Genomic DNA, 21,084 nt, shown 5'->3' with positions numbered 1-21,084 from the left:
TGGTTCAGAACTTAAAGTGATCCGCACATTGTACGTGAAATAAAATAAGTAAATAAAATACCTAAATATTACATGTATGGACTTAACCATATTTCACATTAGATGAATTCACATGACACAAGCAACGGTAAGAAAAACTTCCAGGTATCAGATATAACATGTAAAACATCACAAGTGAAGTCATCCATTTCCTTAAGAATGTAAAACACACTTAACTTATTCACATGATACAGGCGCATGTTGTGTTCAGATGTTTATAAGAAATGTAAGACATAGCATAATAGCACATAGATTTCACATACAATAATAACGTAAACACAGTTTTGTGAAATGTTTTTGTACATCACATATGTATGTTACATACAACACATGTGAAACTGCATTTCACATAAAATGGGATCAATTCACACGGTAATAACAAACATGATTTAGATGATCAAAAGACTGAAAGAACATTTCCTTTATGTATGTAAAGCACATTTCACATTATCCAAGGTTATGCAACCATTTAACTTGAGACGAATTCACATGATATGAGCAGATGTAATTTATGAAGCAAAGATAAAATGTAAGACAGGAAGAGTGAAATCATCCATTTCATTGTTGTATCACACATTGAACACATTTAGGGGCTCATGTTGTATTTCAGATAATTCAGGAGTGAAATGTAAGACATAGCATGGTGAAACATACATTTCACATATAATTCAAACCGGCTGATCAAAGGTGAAACAGCAATTCATATGGAATAGTCACATGATGATGACACTTTATTTTGGTAAAATGTTTGGGGTAGCCTACATCACACAAGTAAAACAGCATTTCACATGCGATAAACTTGCTATTTTCAATATTCAAAACGCGATCAATTCACATGATGAAGGCACATGTGATCACATTTGCGACATATAACAATATCTTTTTTTAGTATATGTGTCTGTCCGTCACAAAACCTTTAAGGAGTTACGTTTAAATCAAAATGGAGGTCAAGTTCAAAGATGGGTGTTTTCCCAAGGACGGTGCAGGAAGTTGGGGGTAGGGAGTGAGGAGGGCCCAACTTGATGGCCCTGTCCTGATTTAGCTTCACAGCTGGAATCATCCCAAGCACAGTGATCTCTAATTCACAGACCAACTGTAAGACATGTGAAAACATCCAGTGCGCACACATTTCACATGGGCTGAATTCACACATTGGTACATCTGGGTTTTGGAAGTATCACATGGGAAATGAGAGGTTGTACGGAGTATGAACTTAAGCCATTTGCAAACTAGGACACAAAACTATTAAAAAGGAGAAGGGATCAAGAGGAAGAATGAATTCAGGATTCCTTAACTGGAAAACAGCACGTACTAAGAAGATGATAGTGAATGGAAACAGACAGGATGTGCAGCTGGATCAAAAAGGGTTAACTGTCTGGGTCCAGGAAAGAGAGAAGTGTGTGTGTGTGGGGGGGGGGAGGAGTAAGTGCAGTCCTATAATGTCAGTCAGTCTTAGAGTGTGAACATGTTTGAAGGGAGGGAGGAGATAGAAAAGGAGGGCAGAGTGGAGGAGGGGTGTCTGGTAGACGGAGAGAGGAAGGGAGGCAGAGACCCAGAGAGGGGGGAGGAGAGACGAGCCGAGTGTGCACAATATTCATTCAAACTGACGGAGGCTGTGTGTGTCCTGGTTTGCACTTCCCACCGCTCCTCTCACTCCCTCCCTCCCTCCCTCTTTCTCTCACCAGACAGTCTGCAGTTTACAGCAGCAGGAAGAAGACACCACCAGAGAAGAAGAAAGAAACAGAGCAGAGACAGAAGGAAGAAAGAAGAGATGAGTGAAAGAGGAGGATGGAGATCTTGGCTTGTCAGTGGGAGGAGGTTTAAGACATAGGGGAATGCAGGGAAAGAGGGGACGAAGACATCGTGCAGAAGAGGATGCTGGGTAAGTCAGAGATTTCTTCCATGTTTCCAGCCTGTGCTCTGATTCCGGAGACTTTCCATTGTCACTCTGCGGGAGAGGCTACACACATGAACACGATGTGACAATGTTTCAGCGGATGTTTGCCCACACTGAGGGCTCGCATGATGCAACGCCGGGAGGAACGCCCAGACTGGGGAGAGAGAGAGAGACACAGAGAGACACAGAGAGAGAGAGAGAGACACAGAGAGACACATAGAGAGAGAGACAGAGAGAGAGACAGAAAGAGATAGAGACAGAAAGAGATAGAGACAGAGAGACAGAGACACTCACAGAGACAGAGACACAGAGAAAGAGAGAGAGAGAGAGAGACACACAGAGAGATAGAGAGACAGAGAGAGAGACACACAGAGACACAGAGAGAGAGACACAGATACACACAGAGAGAGACAGAGAGAGAGAGACACATAGAGAGAGAGACACAGAGAGAGAGATACAGAGATACAGAGAGAGACACACAGAGAAAGAGAGAGAGAGAGACACAGAGAGAGAGAGACATAGACAAAGAGTTGGAAGAGCATCTAGTGCAACCACGGCAGCTCACACAATAGGGATTCATTCATGCTCTCATGTGATATGCATGTTTGGTTCAAGTATGTTTGAGTGTCGTGTGTGTGTGTGTGTGTGTGTGTGTGTGTGTGTGTGTGTGTGTGTGTGTGTGTGTGTGTGTGTGTGTGTGTGTGTGTGTGTGTGTGTGTGTGTGTGTGTGTGTGTGTGTGTGTGTGTGTGTGTGTGTGTGTGTGTGTGTGTGTGTGGGTGGGTGGGTGGGTGGGTGGCTGCCTGGCTGCCTACCTACCTACCTATGTGGAAGTGAATGACAATTAGATTAAAGTATTGATCCAGTCCGGGCCAGGTAGCGAGACGCAGACATTGGTCACACACCCAGTCGGGGGGAGGGTTGGAGGGGGGGACTATATTATATGCCTCAATGGTTTTATTGATAGGCAAAAGCAGACATCACATTTAGAAGAAACACCTTTTAATAAAAGGACATTCTGTCGGTGAACACATTTCTACACAAAAACAAACACTCATGGACACACAGCGGCAAACTTCACTGCTGTGATTTAGAAATAACCTCCAATTCAAGAGTCCCATTGTAAAATGTTACTTTTAAGAAACACAGGAACTCCATAAACACGACACACACACACACACACACACACACACACACACACACACACACACACACACACACACACACACACACACACACACTGGCGAACTCGGCTCAGGTCACTTGGAAACACACTCTCACTCACACACACAGAGTGGCAGTTTCCCCAGTAATGGCCGTGCCTCCCTTGAACTCATTCACCGAGGGGTCATGGGTTCAAGTCCCAAGTGGGGGAGGGGGCGCAAGCCAGTGGAAGAGTGAGAGAAGGAGGAGGGGAAGGGAGGGGGGGACTGCCACTCTCTTGCCCCCCCCAACTAACCGCCCACCCACCCCATGTCTCTGTGTCTCCCTTTCCCCTCCCCCCTTTTTATTTACCTCACAGTGCAGCCACCATAGTCTGTCTTCTCTTCAGACACACATGCATTCACACGGAACCATGCAGGCAGTAACACACACACACACACACACACACACACACACACACACACACACACACACACACACACACACACACACACACACACACACACACACACACACACACACACACACACACACACACACACACACACACACACACACACACACACACACACAGTGAGGGGTCAGTGGTGTTAAAGGGTTTTTCTTTCTGCTGTTACCTGGACATCACTGTCTGTGCAATATATATGATAACGTTAGATTGCACAATAATATTATTACTAAATAGTTATTTAAGTTGAGTACTCAGCTCTGCCTTTCTGCTGCTAAAATATTAATATTCTTTTATTGAACAAGACAAACCAAACAAGACAAACTGACAACAAAAGAGTAATAGTTAAATTTGAAAGTGCAGTTTGCTACGTATTCTCTCAACTTACAGCTACATGATGCATGAAAAAACAACCTAGCCTATGTGTGATGACGAATATGCACGATTATGCTCCATTTGTACAATACACCCAGCACACAAAGCGTGCACGTGTGGTTTGAGGACACATTGTTTGAATGTGTGTGTCACCACCATGTCACACTGTGTGTTAGCTGAGGGCAAATGTGTCACATTTGATCCCCGCAGCAGCAGCTGGGAATATGAGCTAAACTGCCCGCACGAATGAATGTGTACTGTTGTTTAGATGTTAACTAAACAGACCTGGATTTTATTAAAGCAGCTGACAGATTTAAACTGATGCTCCCCGGGATCCAGTGGAAAAGGAGAGATTTAATTTGACAACAGAAGTTTAGGAGTTGAGGGTAGCACAAAATATGCTTCCAAAAAAATGGAAAGAAAGTGCCAGAGAGCTCTGGTTATGCTGCTTCAAGGTGTTTGTATTTATATATAAATACAAAAACAAATACAATAGTGTAATTATTGTGGATTGGTAGGTAAATAACATAGAAAATATCAAATTAGGTCACCAAAATATGGAGCTGAAAACACACGTGCGTGCGCACGCACACACACACACACACACACACACACACACACACACACACACACACACACACACACACACACACACACACACACACACACACACACACACACACACAGCCTCTCATAGGAAACAAGAGTGGCTGACCTTTGACCTTTACCATTCAGCCTGTCTGGAAAATACCAAGCCTGGAATCGATCAACACTCCTCTCTCCCAGACAGCACCGCCCCAACTCAGACCTTCCCCCCCCCACCACCTCCATCATCACACAATCCACCCGGCAGCAGTTAAGCCCTTAGCTTGTAGAATTGACTTTATACTGTATGACCACACACAGGTAGAATCATAGAAAAACGATACTTTGTTACGATAATTCTTGGGGAAATGTGTGTTATTCATGTAATGTGTTTCAGATTCAAGATGCTTATAATTTTAAAGGCACCACAGGCAACAAAGAAAAAAAGTTATTTTCATCGTGTTCTAGCAAGAGGAGGGATTAGCATTCTAAAATTAGTTTAGCCACACATTCCAATGAGAACATTTTCCAGGTGTCAGTCAACCTTAAAATAATATACTTACACTCACGACCATAATATGATAGACAATACGCAATGATGTAGATACAATGTATTACTATTTTATGGGAATAGCACTCTTATGTACTGCCTTTGCATGTGCTAAGCAGTACTTAACAGATGTGTATGAATATTTGATTTGTTTCTTCCTTTATTGACCTGTCTGTTTCTTGCTCTGTGTTTCAGCTGTAACTGTGTATGGAGCAGATGTCAGCTGCTAAGAGCAGGTAAGTCCTCCTCACCATGTGATGTGGTTGTCAACAAACAGTGATACAGTGGGAGAAAAAGTTAACTTAAAGTATGACGATCACATTTTAAATCAGTCGTCCTTTATTTAGAATGAGATTTCCTAGCACTACATTTCCACTGTGATAGTTCAGTGTGCCCTCTCTATTGTTGTCTTATATAGCTTAGTGTTCATCAGATCCATACTCATACCTTATGCACTAAAGAAGATTGGTGCACAAGACCGTCCCCTTTGCCATTTTTGCATTTACAATGACATATTCAATCCCTGCATTATTGATGAGTTGGATGAGCAAGCTCAACAGTTTAACAAGAATGTAATTTTCTAATTTGATGAGCATAAATATTGCAATGCCATATTTGGAATGGTTTCTTCCTATATCTAAACATTTATACCAACAATAGCACATTAGGTAGACGAAGAAATAAAAAGATGTGGCTGGCTGTAGTAGATTTCCTTACCACTACATCACTGGTGAAAATGTGTGCATCCACCTGCAGAGCTCCCCTCCCCCCCAGTCCAACCTGTCATGGCTGTCCACTCGAACTCGCTGTCAGCTTGAGTTTTTCAAGTGTTGGGGAACATTCAACGCTGTCGGTGAGTTTGTGACTCAGACAAACCATCGAGTGTTGAGTGTACCCTTACACTTGAGTTCACATCTGAAACACACACTGAGACGCACCTCGGATATGTGGCAGTGCATTTCATAAAGCTTCTACAGCCAAAGTGAACTCATGCAGCTCTTCATTTTTCTCTTGCATGGTAATAACGCTGTTACACGTGACCATGGATGTACACAGATATAAAGGAATTTGAGTACAGCGTTGGAAGCAGGGCGGGGCCTATGAAAGTTGCTCAGTGGTCCATGAAGTCAGTATATCCTGACTGCTTCTCCCAGGGATTTACCGACGATTTTCAAAATCCATCGAGCATCTTTAATCCTCTCCGTTGTATTGAATGTGTTTGCTCTGGCTGTCTATGATATGTTTGCTTTAATCTTTTTGCCAAGTGCTTTTTAGAAAAACAGTTTTTGTGAACACATCCCATGTGTTTTCAAACCCTCAAGCAAGCTGTATTAGTTGGATGAACAAACTAAATGGTCTTCATCTTTATACAAAAAAACAAGGTGCTCAAGTAGACATAGCAATAGTGAATAAATCAAGTAATAAAGACATCAATCCACAGGAACATGTTTCACCTTGTCAGAAAAACGGATGGAGTAAGCTCACAAAACAGTGATCGCTATTTTAAAGGTGGGTTAGGTAAGTTTGAGAAACCGGCTCGAGATACACTTTTTGTTATATTCCATGGAATGCTCTTAACATCCCGATAGCAATGAATATCTTAAGTGCTTTGAAAATAAATCCATAAAAACATGTCATCTGTGGAAGCCGTGGCGCTGTAAAAAGCACGACCAATCATCTGAGCCGGGCCGGCTAAAATAACTGGATGGCCTACCTGCCTTTCAGCCTTCCATCTGTGCACAAACTAATCTCGTGCCCTCATTGGTCATGTGTGCGTTCGTGTGTGTTGGAGGAGGGGCTCTGTAAGGAAGTGGCAGATTTCTTCCGGTTGCGTATTTTCAAATTCTAGCGCACTCAAGTTGGTTTCTCCAAAATTACCTACCCCACCTTTAAGTAATTAATTATTTTCTTAACTTTTCTTAAAGGTCCCATGTCATGCTTTTCTGGTTATCACCCGTCCCCTTGTTTGTTATGTAGCTTGTTATGCATGTAAACGGTCTGCAGAGTCACAAAAACCCTCAAAGTACACCCTGTAGTGAGTAAAACTCTAACACAGAAAAGACCTGTCTATGCTGCCCCAGAACGCCTCGTTGGAGATTTCTCTTTTTTCATTTTTTACTTCTTGGGTATAGTGACATTTTTCGGGTGTAGTTACGTCCGCGGAGCCGTTACGTTTGGACCAATCCGCGGACTTCGTCACACACACACACTCGGCGGGACGTTGCGAGGCGCGCTACTGCGAGGAGCGGGACACTGTGAGCTGGGTCACTGGTGTGGGCTCGGCGAGACAGCACGGAACTCAGCCTGGGCACACACATAATTATGATCAGTAGAAATGGCCATGACATGGGACTTTTAAGGCTGAAAGGATATGTGGACTTTCAATTTGTTCCCCAAATCTTGCACTAGAGCTGTGATAGGAATGTGTGTATAGAGTTGTCCAGAAATGAGTCCTAAACCCAGAAATAAGTTAACATTTTACCATTTCCCTCCCTCCCAAGTCAGGGTTTTTGTTGTTGAGTTTTTGGTTTGATTCCCGAAATAAGCTCTGTGGTTAACACAAGTTTACAAAAATGTTTATGTTTTATACTACATCATAAATACGTCAGTCAATACCCCATACATGTCTGAATATTTACGTGTTATAAAACAGCGGTTGCTAACAAGTGTCTAAATAACACTACTTAATGTCATCATGCAGAACATAGCCACCTTTAGCTTAGCGGTGGCGACGTGAAATAATGCGACCATGATGTAGTTTGTTTCTAGCGCTTAGCGCTTCAAATAATATACAAGTGGAAATGTAAGTTTGCCACAAATCTTATTTTCTGCAATATTCCAAAGGAAAAATTCCTTTTGCTTTACTCCAGGATGCTAACCTCTGGTTTGGCATGGAAAAATACATAATCATTGCAGCACTCTATTGTTTTAAGATGTATTACCTAAAATTCACATGATCTAAAGTTGACACCTCAGTACGAGACAGGTAAAAAAGGGAAACAGATTTGGCTGTTCAATGAAAAGTCACTTGTTGAATTTGGTCTTAACTACTTTCTACATTTGGTCTAAAGCTCAACAATCCATCTGTTATTCCACGGTTCGGTTCCTTTCTGGGAAAACCCCCCCTCCCTCTCTTTCCCCAGCGCAGGTTCCCGGTTCACATTCATCGCTGTCGGTGGGTTGGTGACACTGTCAACTCGTCGAGCGGTGAATGACAACCGTGTCCATGCACGGCCACGAGTACTGAAGTGATGTCTTGTTTATCTGTGTAAGCGGTTTGCAGCTGCCCAGTTGAAGGGTTGTCATTTTGAATAAGAAATATTTTGTCAAAGAAATCAGCACATAAATAAAGACTTTGGAACAACATGTTGAACTTGTGGTCTATTTTGTTTTATTACGCAATAAAGAGTCGTTTCTACCATAAATAGCATGTGAATGTGAAATCAAACAATTTAACACAGTGTTTAAGCAATAAATAATTAAAACTAAAATATTGGATCATATATCAAATCATTGGAAACATGTTTTCCCATCAATGCCTCAATGTTTGTGTGGAACAAACGGTATTAAGGTAGAGGTCAGACTACTGAAGACCTGTCGAAAGAAAAAGAAGGATATTAGTATACTACATTTTTGTCAATTGGGTCAATCTGTTAATTAATTGGTGTGTATTTATCCACTTACACTGACTGCCCTACATCTTCTTGTGTCTGCGACGAGAGGCCTTGTAAATCTCCATAAGCAGAGTGTCCTTGTTGTTCCTGATGTTAGCTTTCGCCGTCTCCAACACAAACTCAATCCTCTCCTGGTTTAAGGGAAGCTGGAAGGTGGAGAACTCCTTCATCTTTGCTTGGACTTCCTCCACATCTGGACCAGAACAAAATCATTTAGCACCAGGAACATATTTGACATCAGAGTTTTGTGTTGTGTCCTATGGTGCAACAAACCTCTACAGTTGTGTCTGTTGAAGAGCGGAATGTAAACAATGGTGGGTTCCTTCTCTTTTCCCTCGAACACATAGCAGTCCTCCGGCCAGTCTTTCTCCTCAAAGATCCTGTCGTCTATCTCTGGGAAAGGCTTCTTCATTGCCTTTGCGTAATCTCTGGCCTCACTCAGCGTCTGTGCAGAGAACAGTAAGTTTATAACGCATCCGCCAGACCGGGGCTCCATCAATATACAAAACACCAGCAAGCCCCCTGCCTCACCTCGAAGGTTTGACTAGACCCCGAATCAAGAGCGATGAGGAGGTCTGCATCTCTTTTTTCACCCAGGAAGGGGGGGAAAGGCATGTTCATCATCAAACCCCCGTCTATCAGCTGCAGATGCTCCTCTCCGCTGATGCATGACGGCACCTCAGCACCTTCCCAGCAACACACAGCACAATATAGCAACTGCTCGTTCTGGTTGATTGTTATGGCCATCTGTCTGGAAAATCGCAGTATTGTAAATGTGATTAATGTACAAGTTTTAGGCTTGGTGACAGAAGTTCACCTGGGTATTGGTAGAGGAAGTTTTCAGTTGTTCCCCATTCCCAGTTTCCAATTATAGGGAGGCCTTTTTGGATCATCCAAGAGACTGTGAAAACAGAGCACAACCAAATGAAGCGAGGTACTTTGAAATTAAAATATGTTGTTTGTCAATTGGCGGCAGCAAAACCAGCTGTAAAAACATCTTCCAATCAATGCAGAAGTTATGAAGAAACTTTAGGATTCAATGGGCGTTGTGCTTGTTTTCATCTAATGACATAGGCCCTCTCATTGTAGCTCTGTCTTTGGTCTCAACAATCTCTTATGGAACATTTCTGTCTCTTTAGCTGCTCAATTATCCACCATGTTGGCTCTCTGTCTGTCTGGTTTGATGCTGAGCTAAAAGAGTACTAGAAAGTATTGCTTGAATCAAGTTTTTGGATTAAAAGCTTTCTGTTAAACATTGCTATGTAAAAGAAAACCCAATCCAATATTAAAAAAATCAATAAATCAAAGAAATTATGATTGAGAATAAATCCTCGCTCTAGTTCAAGTATTTTCTGTGCCAGCAGTGGGACAGATGCTAAAAAAACAATTGCTTTGGTAAAAAGGTTGCAGAGCACAATCAATAGAATATTATAACTGACCTTTCTCTTGGACTGGTCCTTCACTTAGACTATCGCTCCAGGTCTGTAACGGTTCCATCACTTTCTGACGCCCCTGCTCAAGGATCCCTTAAAAAATAAAAATTCATTGTTGATGTCATGATGATAGTTTTTGTATTTAAAGTTTTATTTTGAAATGTATTTTCTCTTTGTGTCTTGTCCAGTTTTACTTCCTGACTGGCTGATTGTGTCACCCCCCCTCTCCAGCTGTGTGTTGTCTCTGTGATCAGTCTTGTGTGTATTTTGGACTGTCTTCCCTTGTGTTCTTTGTTAGATCGTCGTCTATGTTCCTGCCTGTTTCCCCAAGTTCCTGTCTGCATTTCTGCTCCTGTTCCTCGTGCCCTCTGGTTTCTACATGTTTAGTTTTCTCTTGTTTTTGATTTACCTGGTCTGGTCCCCCTCTTTTTATCAGATTTTTTATTGTATTACCAGCTTTCTGTGTTTTACTGCGTTTGGGTCCTATCGGTTACCAAATCCTTGACAGTTGAGCCATTTTGATGACCCCTAAACTGCTTATGTACATCTTCACAATCTTTGTTGTTTTTATTACCGTCCAGTGATTTCTTCATGTTTTCCATCTTAGACAGAGCAGTGGTAACCGAACCCACCAGACCTGAGCACACCCACACACACGGTAAGTTACTGTCATGAAAAATGGTTCTGTTAATTTGTTTGAATTTGAGTGAAAAACAAAAACATTTTTACCTTTCATCCAGTTAGGGAAATAGACTAGCATTTTCTCTTCATCTGCTATAGCGCTGGTCATTATACCTGCATGACAAAGCAGATATATAATGCACACACTGTAAAAAAAAAAGTATGCTGCAGTACCAGCTTCTAGCTTTTAGTTTGATATGCACAAAGGACTGGGTTTAAACAAGCCAGAGGCCACCATACCGTCAGATAGAGCTCATATATATTTATATGTGTGACTTTGTGCTGTAAGGGATTTTTTTCATCTTGTGAAGGAGCCAGGTTACCCCCGTTAATTCTAAGCTAAGCTAATCACCTGGTACTGACTTTGATATGCTGTAGGAAGAATAAATCACAAGTGCTCAGATTTAACAGCTGGGTTATTATATTTTGATCGTACTTTCATAATGTTGGAGGCCTGCAATAATTATAAAAGATCTTGCAGAGTTTGATAAATCTTAAACGTATTCCCTAGAATAAGTCAAAGTCCAGAAACACTGGATCGTTCACTCCACAACAGCATTATCGTTACTGTGCTTTGTTGGGTAAAAGTGCATTTCTTTCAAATTGCCAAACCCGAGATTGGTAGAGCAGGCATTTAAAAACGTATTAAATTAAAAAAATTGAGATTATGTTAAAGCGTGGCTCAATCTGTAGGGACTTGCCCATGGGACCGAAGGGTCGCCGGATCGTGCCCCGAATCCCGATCGACCAAAAAAACTACGTAGTGGACTGATAGCTAGATAGGTGCCTGGGCCCTGCCGAGGTGCCCTAGAGCAAGGCACCGAACTCCCAACTGCTCCCCGGCGCCGGCTAGACTTTCTTCTTCTTCTTCTTCTTCTTCTTCTTCTTCTTCTTCTTCTTCTTCTTCTTCTTCTTCTATTTTACGGCCTACTTGATGCTGATTGGTAAATTCCGTAGTCATTCTGTGGTCTGCTCTTTTTGCGGACCGCTGCAGGACACACTGATCAAGGGACTATGTGCGGTCATATCAATCCGCAGAATGAAGTCCGGTCAATTGAACGTCAACGGGGCCAAAAATAAATATTTGTTTCCCCCCGTCAGCAAACACATTGGATTCACTTTTTTAATATACTTTTTTATATTTCTGGATAGCAAGAACACTTTGGATTCAAGATGGCTTGACTGTCCCCAGTGAAGAAAAGGAAGCTGAAGAAAACAGACAGCAAGTAAACACTAATGCTACGTTCACAACGGACGCGATGCGATGTTTGGGGGCGGCGCGATTGCATGTAAAGTCAATGCAGAGACGCGGACAGACGCAAATTCGTTCCGACGGCGAGCATGAAGCGGTGGACGCATCAAATGCAAGATTTCAATTTTTTCAACTCGAGCGTCAAATTCACGTGACTCGTTCTCGCGGAAGCCAATCAGCGGTGAGGATGTCAGCCTGCCGTCACTGACGTTCAACCAGAAAACATCAGCCGTTAGCTGTTAGCAGTTAGCACACAGAGATCACAGCTCCTCATATCTGTTCAGAAACTGGACAAAAGTTAAACAAGTACAAAACACAGACTGTCTGTGTCAGTCGCTGGTTCATTTATGTCTGTAGGCCGTTGTTATGAGTGTGGAATGAGCATATACAACGTTAGCTTTGCCTGGTCGACCCAATCAAAAAAAAAGCATTTTAAAAGGTTTTTCCGCCTGCCGTCTTGTCTGCAGACTTGTCAAGCATTAATTCATGGTTTTTACTATCATTTAGAAAATGTGTATTACAATTTAATCACGGTAAAATATGTTCATTTTGCTGTAGTTGTAGCTCCCGAGCCAGCGCGTCTTGTTTGAATGATGCGAGTAAACACAGCTGGCAGCCGCGGTGAAAGTCGAGCGTTTAGAGCTAAGTGAATATTCGCATCGCGTCCGGTGTGGACGCAGCATAAAGGGAACAGCAGAAGACAGGAAGTAAGCCAACGAGAACAGCAGAAGACTGACAGAAAGTCAACACTAAAGGCCCTGACACACCAGGCCGAAATCGGCCGTTTTCGTTAGTCGGACGACGAAGCGTACCCTGTTGCACAAACTCAATTTGGTGTGTCCCGCACCGTAGGCCGTGACACGTCTTATTTGGCCTTTCATGGCCGATGCACAGCCACAGGCAGTCTGACAAAGAAATCACTCTGATTGGCTTTTCAGCTAGCACATCTGTGCATGAGAAGTGAAACGGTTGCTTGAGAATATCTTCCACAAGCAACACTCCAATGGCTGATAGCTCAGGTACCACACAAAACATGTTTTCGATGGACGAGAGTGAAGATGGAATGCACACGCTATTTGTTGTTTGTTTAGATCACGCGGTCTGCCCTTCTTCTCTGTCTTTTGAATGACGAATACACACTACCGCCGCCTGCTGGTAAGGAGAGTTATTGCCACTCACGAATGTGCAGTTCGTACGTGCTCGGCTGAAGTCTTTGCGGTGTGTTCCAGTGCGACACAGGGCCAAGGCGCAGAAGAACACGGCGACGCAACAGTCGGCGAGCTCTCTGGTGACTGCTTGGTGTGTCAGGGCCTTAAAGGCACGGACACACCAGGCCGATTATCGGTGTCAGTGGGCGTCAGGCCGACGATGAGCGTCGACACGCCCTATTCAGATTGGTGTGTCCCTTTTCGGCCGACTTCTCTAGGTTATCACGCAGTCTGTCTTCTGGTTGTTGCCTCTTTTGAATGACGAATACACACTACCGCCGCCTTCTGGTAAGGAGAGTTATTGCCACTCACGCATGTGCAGTTCGTACGTGCTTCTTGGCCGTCGGCTGAAGTCTTTGCGGTGTGCTCCAGTGCAACACATGGCCAAAACGCAGAGACGCGAGGCGACGCAACGGGGCCCGTCTGTGTCAGTTCTTTGTTGTCCGATTGGTGTGTCCGGGCCTTAACAGGAACACAGTATGGGCTCTGACAGTGTTTAAAGACCGGTTTATGTAAAAGAAAACAGACTTGGACAGTTACCAAAAAATCTCGGTAAGTGCTGCTGTCATTTTAAGTTACTATGCTGTCGCTGCAGTAACAGCCGTTTGTACGCAGGGTAACGGACTATTCTTAGCAGATGCATTATGTTCATTTTAAAATCAATAAAATAATTCTTTAAGGACCGGTTTTCTGCATATTAAAAAGTATTCTTGATACGTTAATGTTTTAAGAAAATAAATTATTTTTCGGGATATTTCACCTGTTTTAAAAAATGTTTTAAACTTTGTTTGCACAACATGACAAGAGACTTCACTTGTGATCAAGAGAGAACCTATAGAAAAAGATAGACCGCTTTTGACTTCCGTAATAAACAAAAATCAAAGCACTACCTTGCACCTTCAAGGCTTCCGTACAAGTTGCACATATTTCTAAATTTTTAGAAGACAAAAGAGACGGACGTACCTTGCATCTGGGTCATGTCCATCTCCGTCTCTTTACCTTCAGGACCCTCATCATAGTTTGAGCTGCCCACATGAGAGGTGTTAATGAAGAGACCCAGATCTGTGAAGCCAGCCTCATGAGGAGTCAGCTCAAACCATTTACCTGAGGACAAAACAGGCACACAGAGCCGGAAAGACACTTTAAAAAAATACACTACTCTGACCTTTATGACTGTTGATGCAACTTTTCACAGATTGAGAACTTTTGTGTTGTGCACAGTTATGTGCTCAGTACCTCTTACAGGGCCGTTTTTCAGGCACTTTTTGTTTACTACGTTGTAGATGGGATAGGGGTTGAAGGTGTTCATGCGATCATCAGAGAGACGTTGAAGGTCCAACTGCCAAAAAAACTAAACATTAGCTCAGTGAAACTATGAACCTATACATTTAAATGTTGTCTCTTTTCTTACATTAATATAAAACATTCAGATTTGTATCTTTTAAAATCATAGTAATTGCAAGGTGTCTCTTTTGCAGCTGTACGGAAGCCTTGAAGGTCCATGTTAGTGCTTCGATTTTTTGTTTATTATGGAAGTCAGAAGCAGTCTATCTTTTTCTGCCTAACCTTAAGACTGATATCACCTTTTTAATCATAAAACAGCAAAAGCAGGTTAACACTCATTTTATTGATTTTTATTAATTAATAGTAAAACATGTATTTTCTTGCCGTCTTTGTATACAGTAATTTGATCGTTATTTAGTGTCATTTTTTAAGGTAATTTGAGTAATTGTGTATGCTTTTATTTTGAAAGCAGCCTCAGGCATTGATTGATTTGGGTGTTTTTGTTTTTATCAGGGCAAGCAAATAAGGTTAAAACGATAGTTACGGCTGTAACTACGGTTCTATGAGTCCTGGATATGTCCATCGCACGCATGCGCAGTTCGAGTACCTAATAACAACAAAGTCACCTATGACCCATGTGACTGCGGCTACATAGGCCGGCGTCATTAGTGGATCGGTTCCCAGAATCTTCTCGCGATCACACAAGAATTCTGAGTGACCGGAAACTCTGGCGGTCATCCGGGACTCATAGAACCGTAGTTACAGCCGAAACAATCGTTATATTTCGTCCCTACTGACCGCCAGAGGCGGTGCTTTAGAGTTGGATGACCTACACCAACCATGTCATGAAGAATCCAAGCCCTTGCTTACTACTGGAAGCAGCGGAGCTCAGCAACAGGACCACACCCAAAGGATGGGGAGTGGCGACATTGACCCGGTAGAACCTGGAGAATGTGCCAGACGATGCCCACGGCGCCGAGGCGCAGATGGTCTCCAGGGACACCCCTCTCAGGGCAGCCCAAGACGTTGAGATGCACCCCTGATGGCGGCCACTGGCCCCATAGGCATGTGAGATTGTATCCACAACCCAGCGGGACAGCCGCTGCTTGGAGAGAGCACAGCCCCTTCTCGTGCCGCCATTGCAAATGAAGAGCTGCTCTGACTGTCGTATATCTGTCGTAGCCCCAATATATACCCCTAGGGCACACACAGGGCACAGCAACTCAGGCGTGCCGTTCTCCTGTGGGACGTTAAAGCGTGCCAGCTGGATAGGCCGATTGGAGTGGGCTAGTGGAAGCACCTTGGGCAGGAACGCCAAATTCGGCCAGAGGGCAACACCCGAGCCATCGGAGTTCCACCTCAGGCATGTATCGCTCACGGAGAGGGCATGTAGCTCTCCAACTCGTTTCCCTGAGGTCATGGAAAGCAGATATTCTGCCTTTAAGGACAGCCACTTAAGCTCCACCTGGGCCAGGGGCTCGAAGGGAGGAGATGATAGGGCACCCGGCAGCAGGGGCAGGTCCCAAGCCGGAGCCCTCGGGGTGCTAGGGGAATGCTGCCGTAAAGCCCCTCTCAGGAAGAGGGACACCGACCCGTGGCACCCCGCCGTGGCGCAGCCGACCCGAATATGTCGGGCAGAAATAGCAGCCACATAAATTCAGAGTGGAGTGAGAACGCCCACTATCTAGAAGGGACTGCTGTCTGGGCAACAGCGTGCATGCTGTCCCAAGGAACACGCACATTCTTGCCCCCCAGTTGGGGTAGAAAGTGCGTGAGTGCAAGCTGCACAGCCCGAAGCTCTAGCACGTTGGCATGGCGTGCACCCTCCTGGGCAGACCACTAACCCTGAACGGTCCTGCCCTGCCGTACCGCACCCCACCCTGAGAGACCTGCATCTATGGTAACGGTCTCCTGGCGGGATGGGATGGCGCCCATGGGCACGCCAACCAGGAGATAGGCCCTGCCCGTCCAGTGTGACCGAGAGTGGAGGCAACACTGCGACACCCTGACTTTCCAGCGCCTGTGCCACATGGCGTCCAAGTGAAGGCTGTTCAGCGACATTTGCATGGGGCGCAGCGACAGCGGGCCCAAGGGCCCAATGGCCGAGGCAGCTTGCCCAAGGGCCGGAGGAACTGAATATAAGGCACCATGTTGCCCGGCCCACGTGGAAGTAGGCATCCCTCAAGTCCACGGCTGTGCATGTGCTGTGGTCAGCATATAGAGTGGCAGCACCTTCAGGAATCTGTTGATTCCTCTGAGGCCCAAGATCAGACGAAATCCGCCGACTTTCTTGCTCACGAGAAAGTACGCCGAGTAGAACCCCCTGGGCGAAGCAGAGGGTCTACTGGCTCCATTGCGTCCTTGGACAGAAGGACGGACAACTCTTGGGCCAGAGCTAGGGCCTCTGCCGGATCGCTGACGACTGTCATTTTGGCCCGGCCGAAGGCTAGGGGCCAGAACTGCGGTTCGTACTCCTGGGTTAAGGTGAAAACCACCCAAGTGCCAGAAGTAAAGACAGCCCAGTAACTGAGCTGCTGCTGGGAAAGCAGCCGACGACCATCCCCGAGAGTTTCGGGGCCTAACCCCCCAGCCCCTGGCGGGCGCCGGTAAGGCTCTGAGGCACGAGGCCGCCTAGAAGGCCGGCGGCATGAAAGCCCCCGGGAGGTGGATGAGTGGGCCGCTGGGACCTGCGCAGACCACCACTGTAAGCTTGTGGCTGAGAGTGGCTGCTAGAGGGGCCCCTGGGCCTGCTGGGAGTTGGCACAGGCCTATGAAGACCCGAGAGCTGCTGCCTGGTCTGCCTAGCTTGGGCAGCACATTCCAGTGCCTACAGGGCAGCTGCCCCAAACAGCTCCCCTGGCTCAACTGGCATACTACGGAGGACATGTCTTCAACAGTGGTGACTGAGCAGGCCAAACCTGGCGACGAGTCTGCACCAATAACGACATAACTCGTCCCCATTCCCTAGACATTAGGGCAGAGGCTTACAGTGATGCATCACTGAGGCCCAGCAAAGAAGGCTCAGCCGGGGCCTGCTGCAGAGAGGTAGAGAAAGCCAGTATCACTGTGCCACTGTGTCGTAGGCCCTACAGAGCAGCTCGTTTGTGACCCTGCACTGAGAACGAGGGCACCTGGCATCAGGAGCCCGAATCGGGGAGGCCATGGCAGGCTCAATGGATGGCAAGCGACCCAGCCCCACCCTCGCCGGATCCTGCCTGGCAGCAGAGTGGGAGAGGGCCCTGGTGTCTCTCCAGCATGCATGGAGCTCCCTCAGTTACTCCTCTAAAGGAGGAACAGTGGGAGTGAAAAGGGGCAGGGTTATGCCTGAAAAAGGCGCTAGCCTGAGCCGTGTCGGCCTGCGGAACCTGAAGCTGCAAGCGTACCAGGGCCGCATGAATAATGGCCGCCATGAAGGCGTCCTCCGTGCCCTGCAGAGAGCTCTGAGCAGAGGAGTGGGAAGCCTCCTCGGGGGTGAGCGGGGCCCCGCCCCCCCCTTCATAGCAGAGGTTTATCCGGAGCCGCTAGCGACATGGCATCCTCAAGCAGAGGTGTGTCAACCGAAGAAGGGCCACACAAGTTCCTGGTGGATGGAGTTGACTTTGTCCTCAAAGAAGTCAAGGAACCTGGTGCAGAGCTCGGGGGCGTCTGCTGGGTTGGGGTGGTCAATTGGGCGGAGTAGGCGGTTTATGGTGGAGAAGAGCATACGGGGGTGGTTTTGCTGGTTCCTGATGAGAGAGGAGTAGTATTGTGCCTTGGCTTTTGAGAGATTCCTTTTAGGATCTGACATGTTCTCTGTAAGCCTCCATATGGACTATGAGGCCAGATTTTCTGTGGAGCCGCTCCAGTTGGCGGCCAGAGGCTTTCATGGCACGGAGACTGGTGGTGAACCAGGGGGCTGAGTGGGTGAAGGAGACAGTACGAGTAATGAGGGGAGCAAGTGAGTCGAGACTCTGGGAAAGAGCAGTGTTGTACTGGGCTACCAGGCCGTCGACCGAGGTGTCGGGGGGATCTGAGGCCAGGTGGTTAGCTATGAGGCTGGTCATGGCTGGTGCGCTCACTGATTTTAAGCTCCTGTAGGAGATTGTCCGCAGTACAAGTTGTCTGGGGAGGGGGATAGGCACAGTGAAGAGGATTGCATGATGGTCAGAGACAGCCAGATTGAGGCACTGTAGGTGGGATGCAGTTGTGCCAGTGGTGCATACCAAATCCAGGGTGTGGCCTTTGGCATGGGTGGGATCATGGACATGTTGTTCAAAATGGAAGCAGTCCAGAATTGCCATGAAGTCAGAGGCAAACGTGCAGCAGGGTGAGTCCACATGAATGTTAAAGTCTCCAAGAAGGAGTGTAGATTGGGACATGGAGCAGATGGAGGTGAGTAGCTCAGATAGTTCCGACAGGAAGATGGCGGAGGCTGAGGCTTTGGGGGGGCGATATATAAGACAGCCTGAAGCTGTGCAGATCCAGAAAGAGTGAAGGCAAGACATTCAAGTGAGGTGGTGTTGGTGTTATTGGTCCCACAGAGGGGAAATGTACATAGTTACAGCAGAAAAAAGAGCCACAGACAGCTTAATGTTACATACAGTTGCAAGAAAAAGTATGTGAACCCTTTGGAACTACCTGGATTTCTGCATAAATTGGTCATAAAATGTGTTCTGATCTTCATCTAAGTCACAACAATAGACAAACACAGTCTGCTTAAGCTAAAACCACACAAACAATTATATGTTTTTATGTTTTTATTGAACACACCATGTAAACATTCACAGTGCAGGGTGGAAAAAGTATGTGAACCCTTTGATTTAATAACTGGTTGACCCTCCTTTGGCAGCAATAACCTCAACCAAACGTTTCCTATAGTTGCATATCAGACCTGCACAACGGTCAGGAGGAATTTTGGACCATTCCTCTTTACAAAACGGTTTCAGTTCAGCAATATTCTTGGGATGTCTGGTGTGAATCGCTCTCTTGAGGTCATGCCACAGCATCTCAATTGGGTTGAGGTCAGGACTCTGACTGGGCCACTCCAGAAGGCGTATTTTCTTCTGTTGAAGCCATTCTGTTGTTGATTTACTTCTGTGCTTTGGGTCGTTGTCCTGTTGCATCACCCATCTTCTGTTGAGCTTCAATTGGTGGACAGATGGCCTTAAGTTCTCCAGCAAAATGTCTTGATAAACTTGAGAATTCATTTTTCCGTCGTTATGGCAAACTGTCCAGGCCCTGAGGCAGCAAAGCAGCCCCAAACCATGATGCTCCCTCCACCATACTTCACAGTTGGGATGAGGTTTTGCTGTTGGTGTGCTGTGCCTTTTTTTCTCGATAAATACAGTGCGTTGTGTGTTCCTTCCAAACAACTCAACTTTGGTTTCATCTGTCCACAGAATATTTAGCCAGTAGTGCTGTGGAACATTCAGGTGCTCTTTTGCAAACTTCAAACGTGCAGATCAGAACACATTTTATGACCAATTTATGCAGAAATCCAGGTAATTCCAAAGGGTTCACATACTTTTTCTTGCAACTGTATGTCACATATGCATTAAAAGTACTAAGTTATGATATAATACAAAATATAATAAAAAATAAAAAGTTACATCATTTTCAAAATACACATCCTGTAACAGTTCTTAAAAACAAGTCAATCAAATGCACTAAAGAAAGAAGTCAGGACCGTAGAATAATTTCATTCCCATTAAATGATTGAACTGCCAACCTGCCTGTCTACCTGGCATGTTCGTTGTTAATTTAATAATTATATTTTTGGGGATTTTCAGTGTTGATGACATAGAGATTTCCTCACTGGATTTAGCAACTTTTGGAGCTAATGATGCTAGCTTCTTTCATTGGAGAGGAACTGGCAGCATTTGGGATGGGTTTTATTGATGGATAACGAAATAATCTAGTTCACGCTTGTTGGCTTCTCCAATGTTACCCACCTTAACTTTAACCAGAGTTAGAAGCGCAGAATGATAATGACCCTTACATTTATAAGGCTGCTACTAATTTTTACCTTGGATGTATAATCTGCTATTTAAATTAACAAGCTTGCCTCTTTATTACATTTGTTAGTCTACTTCTTTATTGGTCTTAATCCGTACCGTCCCATTTGCTTACTAAAGCAGAACAAATTCTAAATGTTGCTAGTAAAATTCTAGAGAATCACAAGGTGCATTCCATTCCATTACCAATTTTACTTTACCTGTTTAGTGATGGCAGCAGAGATGAGGACTCCCCAGATGTCACTAAGAGAGAAGCGCTTATCCTTGGCCTTCTGGCCCAGCCAGGACACGACCTCTAGTGGTTTGACCCCGGGGGCCGAGAGCCTGGACACGGCTCGGTCCATGTTTCTGCTCCACTGTGGGTCGCTGTACAGAGAGCACATCGCCCTGAGAGAGGAAGAGTCAAAGATTCACTCACAGAAAAAAGAACTGACAATGACAAAAATATGTCACATCTTCGCTTCAACTCCTCAACTTCCACAAAATGTAACTTTTTTCAATTT

The 21,084-nt window shown here is 45.1% G+C and overlaps 1 protein-coding gene and 1 long non-coding RNA gene across 5 annotated transcripts in view; one reads left to right on the top strand and one right to left on the bottom strand.

The window, feature by feature from the left end:
- The first annotated feature begins 1,200 nt into the window (after nucleotides 1-1,200).
- On the top strand, nucleotides 1,201-8,339 carry LOC307015405. 2 transcript variants are annotated; one of them, XR_013801504.1, is made up of 3 exons: nucleotides 1,201-1,921; nucleotides 5,252-5,292; nucleotides 8,205-8,339. It is a non-coding gene; the product is annotated as an uncharacterized lncRNA (long non-coding RNA). The 2 variants fall into 2 exon arrangements; XR_013801505.1 differs by having other exon boundaries at nucleotides 8,200-8,324.
- Nucleotides 8,340-8,424: 85 nt separating this feature from the next.
- LOC307015403 (cytosolic phospholipase A2 gamma-like) overlaps nucleotides 8,425-21,084 on the bottom strand; it is a 50,765-nt gene continuing 38,105 nt past the window's right edge. For all 3 annotated transcript variants that reach the window (XM_079643970.1, XM_079643969.1, XM_079643968.1), the window contains exons 5-15: nucleotides 20,782-20,968; nucleotides 14,541-14,643; nucleotides 14,268-14,408; nucleotides 10,893-10,958; nucleotides 10,738-10,800; nucleotides 10,170-10,256; nucleotides 9,548-9,631; nucleotides 9,262-9,416; nucleotides 9,004-9,175; nucleotides 8,741-8,923; nucleotides 8,425-8,650 (exon numbers count right to left, since the gene is read on the bottom strand). In XM_079643970.1, the coding sequence (XP_079500096.1) occupies nucleotides 8,751-8,923; nucleotides 9,004-9,175; nucleotides 9,262-9,416; nucleotides 9,548-9,631; nucleotides 10,170-10,256; nucleotides 10,738-10,800; nucleotides 10,893-10,958; nucleotides 14,268-14,408; nucleotides 14,541-14,643; nucleotides 20,782-20,968 (1,231 nt within the window). In that variant the 3' untranslated portion in view covers nucleotides 8,425-8,650; nucleotides 8,741-8,750. The remainder of the gene's footprint in view (nucleotides 8,651-8,740; nucleotides 8,924-9,003; nucleotides 9,176-9,261; nucleotides 9,417-9,547; nucleotides 9,632-10,169; nucleotides 10,257-10,737; nucleotides 10,801-10,892; nucleotides 10,959-14,267; nucleotides 14,409-14,540; nucleotides 14,644-20,781; nucleotides 20,969-21,084) is intronic.

This window comes from Notothenia rossii (assembly GCF_949606895.1).
Source record: "Notothenia rossii genome assembly, chromosome: 8".
In the NCBI taxonomy this organism is placed as follows: Eukaryota; Metazoa; Chordata; class Actinopteri; order Perciformes; family Nototheniidae; genus Notothenia; species Notothenia rossii.
This window is presented reverse-complemented; position numbering and strand designations above follow the sequence as displayed.